We start from the raw sequence: 9,012 nt of genomic DNA on the forward strand, positions 1-9,012 counted from the left end.
TCACTTTCCCGTCTGTGCTGTGGGTCAGCATCACTCCCTCTTCGCAGGCATGGCCATGGTGCCACCTCCCTCCTGCCCTTCCCCGGGGCAGCTCTTGGGTGTGACCATGGCCCCCATCACAGCACGGGTAGGGGCTACAGAGGGCGAGAAACCCAGCATCAGCTCCCAGAGCAGTGGGGTGGGCCGTGGGCTTGTGATGTCCTTGGCTGTATAAAGAGGGGAGCAGAGAACAGGAGCAGGGGGCGGGTTTCATCTGCAGAGAGCCCTGGTGACACCGATGCTGGAATACCATGTGAAGGGCTGGGGTCATGGTGTAAAACAGACGTGGAGAGGTTGGGGAGGCTGCAGAATAGAGCCAAAAAACCAGTTTTGTGGAGACGTGACTTGAGTAGAGGTCTCAATATCTCCGTGGGGAGAAACCACTGGTTCCCAAAGGGCTCTTCCATTTCCCAGGGACAGGCACAGCTAGAACCAAGGGCTGGGCGCTAGACCGAGACACACGACAATGGGAAATAAGGCGCAGTCTGCTGCCAGGGCGGGTGATTATCTATTGGAACAAAGCACCAAGGGAAGTGGTGGAGTCTCCAGCTCCTGAAGCAGTTTCTCTGGTGTGAGAGAATATAAACCCAGCTCTCCATTTGCAGTGGGAACTCTTAGGGGATCAAATGATGGCTATCGACTGAATTTCCCGGTACAGCCAAATCTTTTGATGCTCATTACTTTTTCCCTGTCACAGGATGCACCTCATGGAGAAAGGAGAAGGGGAAAATCAAACGTCCGTCACGGAATTCATCCTCCTAGGGTTTGGGGATCTCCCCGAGCTGCAGATCCTTCTCTTTCTGCTTTTTCTAGTGATCTACATTGTGACCATGGCTGGGAACATCCTCATTGTTGTGCTAGTTGTGGCTTATCAGCACCTTTACATCCCCATGTACTTCTTTCTGGGGAACTTGTCCTGCTTGGAGACCTGCTACATCTCCACCATCCTGCCTAGGATGCTGGCCAGTCTCCTGACTGGGGATAGAACCATTTCTGTGGAGGGCTGCATGATACAATTGGTTTTATTTGGTTCTCTGGTAACTACAGAGTGTTATCTCCTGACAGTGATGTCTTATGATAGGTATTTAGCCATATGCAAACCGCTACACTATGGCACCCTTATGAATGGCAGGCTGTGTCTCCAGCTAGCAGCTGGGTCTTGGATAAGTGGATTTCTAGTTTGTAGAATATTCATGTGTCTTATGCCACAGTTAATTTTCTGTGGCCCTAATGAAATTGACCATTTCTTTTGTGATTTCACCTCACTGATTCAACTCTCCTGCAGCGACACCAGCCAGATCACCCCACTTATTTATATATTTTCCTTCCTAGATGCAGTTTCCCCTTTTCTCTTAACCCTGGCTTCCTATATTTGTATCATTGCGACCATCCTGGGAATCCCATCCATCACCGGGAGGCAAAAGGCCTTTTCCACCTGCTCCTCTCACCTCATTATGGTGGCTCTTTTCTATGGGACCATAATGATTGTCTACATGCTTCCGAAATCTGGTACCTGGAGAGCCCTGAACAAAGTGTTCTCCATCGGCCACACAGTCGTGACTCCCCTGGCCAATCCGCTCATCTACAGCCTGAGAAACAGAGAGGTTAAGGAGGCCCTGAGAAACGCTGTGAGGAGAGCTGTGACCCTTACAAAGAATCCAGACTAGTTGAATGAAATGAGGGTCAATCCATTAGGTTTCTGTTGTCAAAGCAGCAGGGCCAAATGACCCTGATACAAACGTGCTGTATGAAAGACATGCTTGTGCACATACATATTTGTAAAGAACAGAGACGTTTGAAAATATATTTGGGGGGGAGGGGTTGGCAGAAGATTTTGACTTTTCATCAAGGACCCAAAAACCTGGAAAATGAAAAAGTCTTGTTTTTTGGCAGGCGAAATTTAAAACCTTCCAGCTGGAAACTGGAAAAAATAATTGGCTGTGGTGTTTTCAGGTTCCTGGCCAAAAGAAAAAAAATCAACATCTGCGAGGGAAGGAAACATTTCCCATGAAAAAATTGTTTAAGCAAAATTCAATTTTGTCTGGGAATTTGCTGTTACTGAAAAGCTGTCACCAGCTCTGATAAATAGTAAGTGAACGGACCAGGAGCCAGGAGCTGGTGCTCAAGAATCTGTATAGTTGTTCATGGGCTTTGTAGGACCAATGCGAGTTGCTGTTGCACACTGCAGACGGCCTTCCTCTGTTCAGCTCTGTATGTGGAGTTCTTAACCAGCCCCTTCTCCGTCGCACTGTAGACTCCCTGCCGACGTTTGAGGTTTATGGTTTATTACTAGCTTCAGAGGAACAGCCGTGTTAGTCTGTATTCGCAAAAAGAAAAGGAGGACTTGTGGCAAAAGGTGCCACAAGTACTCCTTTTCTTATTACTAGCTTGTTGCTCTTTCCAGAGAGGAATGGTCCATGCCCCAAGGAGATCACTGTGGTTTTCACTGTGCTCTTTTCTTCTCAGCTGAGCAGGGGACAGGAGAGAGAGAGGGGGCCCTGGACTCCCAATCCCCCCCACGCCACGTACACACCTTCTCTCCACCCTGCAAGAGTCATGCTTTCCTGTTAACCCATTCTTCCTGAGGGGAGGGGAGCTTGGAGATTCATAGCTTTTAAGGTGAAAAAAGTCCATTCTGGTCATTTTAGTCTGATCTCCTGCTCAGCAGAGGCCAGAGCAGGCCAGCCACGGATTGCTCCCTTAGAGCCAGCGCCCTGTGGGGGCTGGTGAAGATCTCCTTTGGGGGAGGTCAGTAAAACTGCCGGGTCCTGCTCTCGCTGTTTCTACCCTGGCTTGGTGCAGAGATGAGGCACCAGCAAGGGGAAAGGGGGGTTGAGAGCCAGCCTGTTCCCCACTCAGTGTCCTGTGGGGCTGGGCCCAGCTTTCTGCTCCGGCCCGTTGGCCCTCATCGCTCACAGATTTGCTGTGGGGGCTTCTCTGAGTGAGTGGGGGCTGAGCCGTCCGACCATCCCAAGGGGACAAGGAAGGAGAGGGCTAAGGAGGTGAATGGTCCCCAGCCCCAGATACAGTGAAGGTGGGATGCTGGTGCCAGGGTAAAGGGGTGAGGAGGCCTGCGGGGAGTTCCGGGGTGAGCCCCAGGGGACAGGAGTGGCTGAAGAAGTGAGGGGGGGTCGGTACAGCCAGGAGTTGGGGGCATTTGGGCTGATGTTTGGCATAGATGGACCTGGGTATTGGGCCCAGGGGGGAGTAAGGGTTGTGAGGCAGTATGTGTGGGTGCTTGGGTGAAGACAGAGGAAGGTTTGGGGGGCGGAAGTGGTTTGAGGATGGTGGGGTATGGAGGTGTAGGAGGTTTTAAGAAGTGTGTTTATTGAGGAATTGGGATGGGGGATGGTGAGTAGTGGGGGAAGAAGGGGTTTGGGGCACGCAGGGTGTGACACCCTGGCACCCCAATATTCCCCAGGATATGTTTTGTACAAAGTAGGCCTTGTGAGGTATCATTCTAAAAGTCTAGGTCTGCTCGACAGTAATATCTCATTGGATTGTACGTGCTATTGTCTTATGTGAAATTATGATGTTTGGCTATATATGTGTGACTGAAAATGTGAGGTTTAAAACACCCACAAGCAGCCTTTCAGGTACAATGGACAATCGATGTTAATGGCTTATTGCGGAAATGCAGACAAGCACAAGGATTACCCCAGGAACCGTGTACAATAGAAAGCTGTCAAGGTTCCTTCCCCCCTCTGAACTCTAGGGTACAGATGTGGGCACCTGCATGAAAACCTCCTAAGTTTATTTTTACCAGCTTAGGTTAAAACTTCCCCAAGGTACAAACTATTTTACCTTTTGCCCTTAGACTTTATTGCTGCCAGCACCAAGTGTCTAACAAATATATAACAGGGAAAGAGCCCGCTTGGAAACATCTTTCCCCCCCAAATCCTCCCCAAACCCTACACCCCCTTTCCTGGGGAAGGCTTGATAAAAATCCTCACCAATTTGCATAGGTGACCACAGACCCAAACCCTTGGATCTTAAGAACAATGAAAAAGCAATCAGGATCTTAAAAGAATTTTAATTGAAGAAAAAGTAAAAGAATCACCTCTGTAAAATCAGGATGGTAAATACCTTACAGGGTAATCAGATTCAAAACATAGAGAATCCCTCTAGGCAAAACCTTAAGTTACAAAAAGACACAAAACCAGGAATATCCATTCCATTCAGCACAGCTTATTTTATCAGCCATTTAAACAAAACAGAATTTAACGCATATCTAGCTAGATTACTTACTAAGTTCTAAGACTCCATTCCTTTCTGTTCCTGGCAAAAGCAACCCACAGACAGAGAGAACCTTTGTTTCTCCCCCCTCCAGCTTTGATAGTATCTTGTCTCCTCATTGGTCATTTTGGTCAGGTGCCAGAGAGGTTCTCCTAGCTTCTTAACCCTTTACAGGTGAAAGGGTTTTTCCTCTGGCCAGGAGGGATTTTAAAGATGTTTACCCTTCCTTTTATATTTATGACAAAAGCTCTCAGAGATAGCACTACACCATGGGAACTCTTTGACTCAGGTCACAACAAAAGAGCTTTCCAGCAAGTGGGAAGAAGATAAAAAAGGGGGAAATGACATCACACTGGGGCTCACTCTCCCTACGACAACACACTTGGAAACACCTGAGGAACAAAGACTGAAGAGGGGGGAAGTGCTGGACTCAGGCTAAAGGGATTTTTAGCCTGTGAATGGAACACCCGGGGATTCGAAGCTGTAAGCAAAAAGAAAAGGAGGACTTGTGGCGCCTTAGAGACTAACACATTTATTTGAGCATAAGCTTTCGTGAGCTACAGCTCACTTCATCGTATGCATTCAGTGGAAAATAGAGTGGGGAGATTTTATATACACAGAGAACATGAAACAATGGGTGTTACCATACACACTGTAACGAGAGTGATCAGGTAAGGTGAGCTATTACCAGCAGGAGAGAAAAAAAAACCTTTTGTAGTGTTAATCAAGGTGAGCCATTTCCAGCAGTTGACAAGAACGTGTGAGGAACAGTGGGGGGGGGGAGGGGAATAAACAAGGGGAAATAGTTTTACTTTGTGTAATGACACATCCACTCCTAGTCTCTATTCAAGCCTAATGTAATGGTGTCCAGTTTGCAAATTAATTCCAATTCACCAGTCTCTCATTGGAGTTTGTTTCTGAAGTTTTTTTGTTGAAGAATTGTGATGTTTAGGTCTGTAATCGAGTGACCAAAGAGATTGAAGTGTTCTCCAACTGGTTTTTGAACGTTATAATTCTTGATGTCTGATTTGTGTCCATTTATTCTTTTACGTAGAGACTGTTCAGTTTGGCCAATGTACATGGCAGAGGGGCATTGCTGGCACATGATGGCATATATCACATTGGTAGATGTGCAGGTGAACGAGCCTCTGATAGTGTGGCTGATGTGATTAGGCCCTAGGATGGTGTCCCCTGAATAGATATGTTGGCAATGGGCTTTGTTGCAAGGATAGGTTCCTGGGTTAGTGTTTTTGTTGTGTGGTGTGTGGTTGCTGGTGAGTATTTGCTTCAGGTTGGGGGACTGTCTGTAAGCAAAGGCTGGCCTGTCTCCCAAGATCTGTGAGAGTGATGGGTCGTCCTTCAGGATAGGTTGTAGATCCTTGATGATGCGTTGGAGAGGTTTTAGTTGGGGGCTGAAGGTGATGGCTAGTGGCGTTCTGTTATTTTCTTTGTTGGGCGTGTCCTGTAGTAGGTAACTTCTGGGTACTCTTCTGGCTCTGTCAATCTGTTTCTCTAGAGATGATCCCAGCAATTACAGACTGGTAAGTCTAATGTCAGGCCTGGGCAAATTAGTTGAAAAAATAGTAAAGAATAAATTGTCAAACACATAGAAGAAGATAAATTTTTGGTCAAAAGTCAACATGGTTTCTGAAAAGGGAAATCATGTTTTACTAATCTATTAGAGTTCGTTGAAGGGGTCAACAAATATGTGGACAAGGGGGATCAGTGGACATGGTGTACTTAGATTTCCAGAAAGCCTTTGAAAAGGTCCCTCACCAAAAGTCTTATGTAAATTAAGTTGTCATGGGATAAAAGGGAAGATCCTTTCATGGATTGAGAACTGGTTAAAAGACAGGGAACAAAGGGTAGGAATAAATGGTAAATTTTCAGAATGGAGGGGGTAACTAGTGGTATTCCCAAAGGGTCAGTCCCAGGACCAGTCCTATTCAGCTTATTCATAAATGATCTGGAGAAAGGGCTAAACAGTGAAGTGGCAAAGTTTGCAGATGATACGAAACTGCTCAAGATAGTTAAGACCAAAGCAGACTGTGAAGAACTTCAAAAAGATCTCACAAAACTAAGTGATTGGGCAACAAAATGGCACATGAAATTTAATGTGGATAAATGTAAAGTAATACACACCGGAAAAAATAACTCCAACTATACATACAACATGATGGGGGCTAATTTAGCTACAACTAATCAGGAGAAAGATCTTGGAGTCATCATGGATAGTTCTCTGAAGACGTCCACACAGTGTACAGCAGCAGTCAAAAAAGCAAACAGGATGTTAGGAATCATTAAAAAGGGATAGAGAATAAGATGGAGAATATCTTATTGCCCTTATATAAATCCATGGTGTGCCCACATCTTGAATACTGCGTACAGATGTGGTCTCCTCATCTCAAAAAAGATATACTGGCATTAGAAAAGGTTCAGAGAAGGGCAACTAAAATGATTAGGGGTTTGGAATGGGTCCCATATGAGGAGAGATTAAAGAGGCCAGGACTTTTCAGTATGGAAAAGAGGAGACTAAGGGGGGATATGATAGTGGTATATAAAATCATGAGTGGTGTGAAGAAAGTGAATTAGGAAAAGTTATTTACTTGTTCCCATAATATAAGAAGTAGGGGCCACCAAATGAAATTAATGGGCAGCAGGTTTAAAACACATAAAAGGAAGTTCTTCTTCACACAGCGCACAGTCAACCTGTGGAACTCCTTGCCTGAGGAGGTTGTGAAGGCTAGGACTATGAGAGGGTTTAAAAGAGAACTAGATAAATTCATGGAGTTTAAGTCCATTAATGGCTATTACCAGGATGGGTAAGGAATGGTGTCCCTAGCCTCTGTTTGTCAGAGGGTGGAGCTGGATGGCAGGAGAGAGATCACTTGATCATTACCTGTTAGGTTCACTCCCTCTGGGGCTCCTGACATTGGCTACAAGAAGGATGTGGAAAAATTGGAAAGAGTCCAGCGGAGGGCAACAAAAATGATTAGGGGACTGGAACACATGAGTTATGAGGAGAGGCTGAGGCAACTGGGATTGTTTAGTCTGCGGAAGAGAAGAATGAGGGGGGATTTGATAGCTGCTTTCAACTACCTGAAAGGGGGTTCCAGAGAGGATGGCTGTAGACTGTTCTCAGTGGTAGCTGATGACAGAACAAGGAGTAATGGTCTCAAGTTGCAGTGGGGGAGGTTTAGGTTGGATATTAGGAAAATCTTTTTCACTAGGAGGGTGGTGAAACACTGGAATGCGTTACCTAGGGAGGTGGTGGAATCTCCTTCCTTAGATATTTTTAAGGTCAGGCTTGACAAAGCCCTGGTTGGGATGATTTAGTTGTGGATTGGTCCAAAGGTGCAAACAATTCGATGTTTATTGGGGTGAACTTCCAGCAAGCATGATTCTAGTTTCCTTCCTTAGTGTCCCCCTTCCCAGCTCTGACACCACAGAGCCTTACACCTGTGTCCCTGTTCCCATTCCTGCCCTTAGCCAAACATGATTCTAATTTCCTTACCCCCATTCCCTGTTCCCATTTCTCCCCCACCCCCCACACACCCCATTCCCTTCCTGATTGAAAACAGACTATATAGTAAAACTTGAGTTCTGCTTAGCTATACCTTAACCAGTCATTTTCCTGAAATTTAACTAACCAATCCGAACGTATTGTAGCATGATTATTTAACCAATTATATCCCACCACCTTAATTAGTTTACACCCAGCAAAATTAATTATACAGCAGACAGGCACAATCACAGAACCAGACAGAGATTATACAGACAAACAATAGCAAAGTGGGAAGTATAATGACAAAACAATACAGAAGTGAGGATTTCACATCCCAGCTATTGATAAGTGAGTTCTTGCCAGACAGGATGCTATCAAACTAAGTTTCCTTTTACATCTTCTCAGCACTTCCCTTTCTCTGGAGGCAATAGGCATTATCAGGACAGGATTGTATTCCTAACAGCCCAATAGCACCTGATATCCATGTGACTGGTTTGGAATGTGAGGATGTGACCTGTCGCTTCCCAGTTTATGGCTGCCTCTGTTGCTTAGCCAAAGGCCTTAGCCTAAGAACAGGGCCTCAGACTGTCACAGTAAGAGAAGGACCTTACACCGGCAGACAGTGATTTTGATTCTTTCTTTTATACCTCTAGAACTAGCCAAGTGATAAGAATACACCTAAATTCTTAGAGTACAGGTCTTTACAGACGGGCCTGAATATCTATATCCTAACAATAGACTGCAAAAGTCCATATTCATGATCAGCCCTTGTACTGGACAGGCAACCTGGCTGTAGGCAAGTTAAAAGAGTTGGCCTTAAAGGGTTGCACCATCACTTGGGCCTCTGGGTGGATGAATTTGGGGTCCACCGGGGATTGGTGGATAGCTGACACCTGTGCTCCAGTGTCTCTCCACGCAATAATCTTCCTCCCTCCCACACTCACATTTTCCCTTCACTTTGGGGGAATTTGAGAGGCATCTGGGCCTGAAGGCTCTTGGTGGGACTCCGGGCAATGAGTTGCAGTCTGCTGCTGCTCTTGGGGCAGTTGGCCTTCACATGCCCCAGCTCATTATATTTAAAGCATCGCCCAGCTGACTGTGGGCTGGGGTGAGGTGGGTGGTTGGGACAAGAGGGCATCTGGGGTCTCCCTGACTGTGTGGAGGGCTCCTCCTTGTGAGGGGGGGCCTTTGGCTGACTTTGTTGGTGGGATGCTGTTTTGGGTTGCCCCTTC

The 9,012-nt window shown here is 46.2% G+C and overlaps 1 protein-coding gene across 1 annotated transcript; it reads left to right on the forward strand.

Annotated features, from left to right (window-relative positions):
* The first annotated feature begins 737 nt into the window (after positions 1–737).
* LOC125622481 (olfactory receptor 11A1-like) lies at positions 738–1,706 on the forward strand. Its single transcript, XM_048820581.2, has one exon. The coding sequence runs from the start codon at positions 738–740 to the stop codon at positions 1,704–1,706; it is 969 nt and encodes a 322-aa protein (XP_048676538.2).
* The last annotated feature ends 7,306 nt before the right edge of the window (positions 1,707–9,012 follow it).

This window comes from Caretta caretta, chromosome 13 (assembly GCF_965140235.1).
Source record: "Caretta caretta isolate rCarCar2 chromosome 13, rCarCar1.hap1, whole genome shotgun sequence".
Classification (NCBI taxonomy): domain Eukaryota; kingdom Metazoa; phylum Chordata; order Testudines; family Cheloniidae; genus Caretta; species Caretta caretta.

Bases quoted from the DNA above. Each gene is read 5' to 3' on its own strand.
- LOC125622481 (XM_048820581.2), top strand. From the start codon at position 738: ATGCACCTCATGGAGAAAGGAGAAGGGGAAAATCAAACGTCCGTCACG.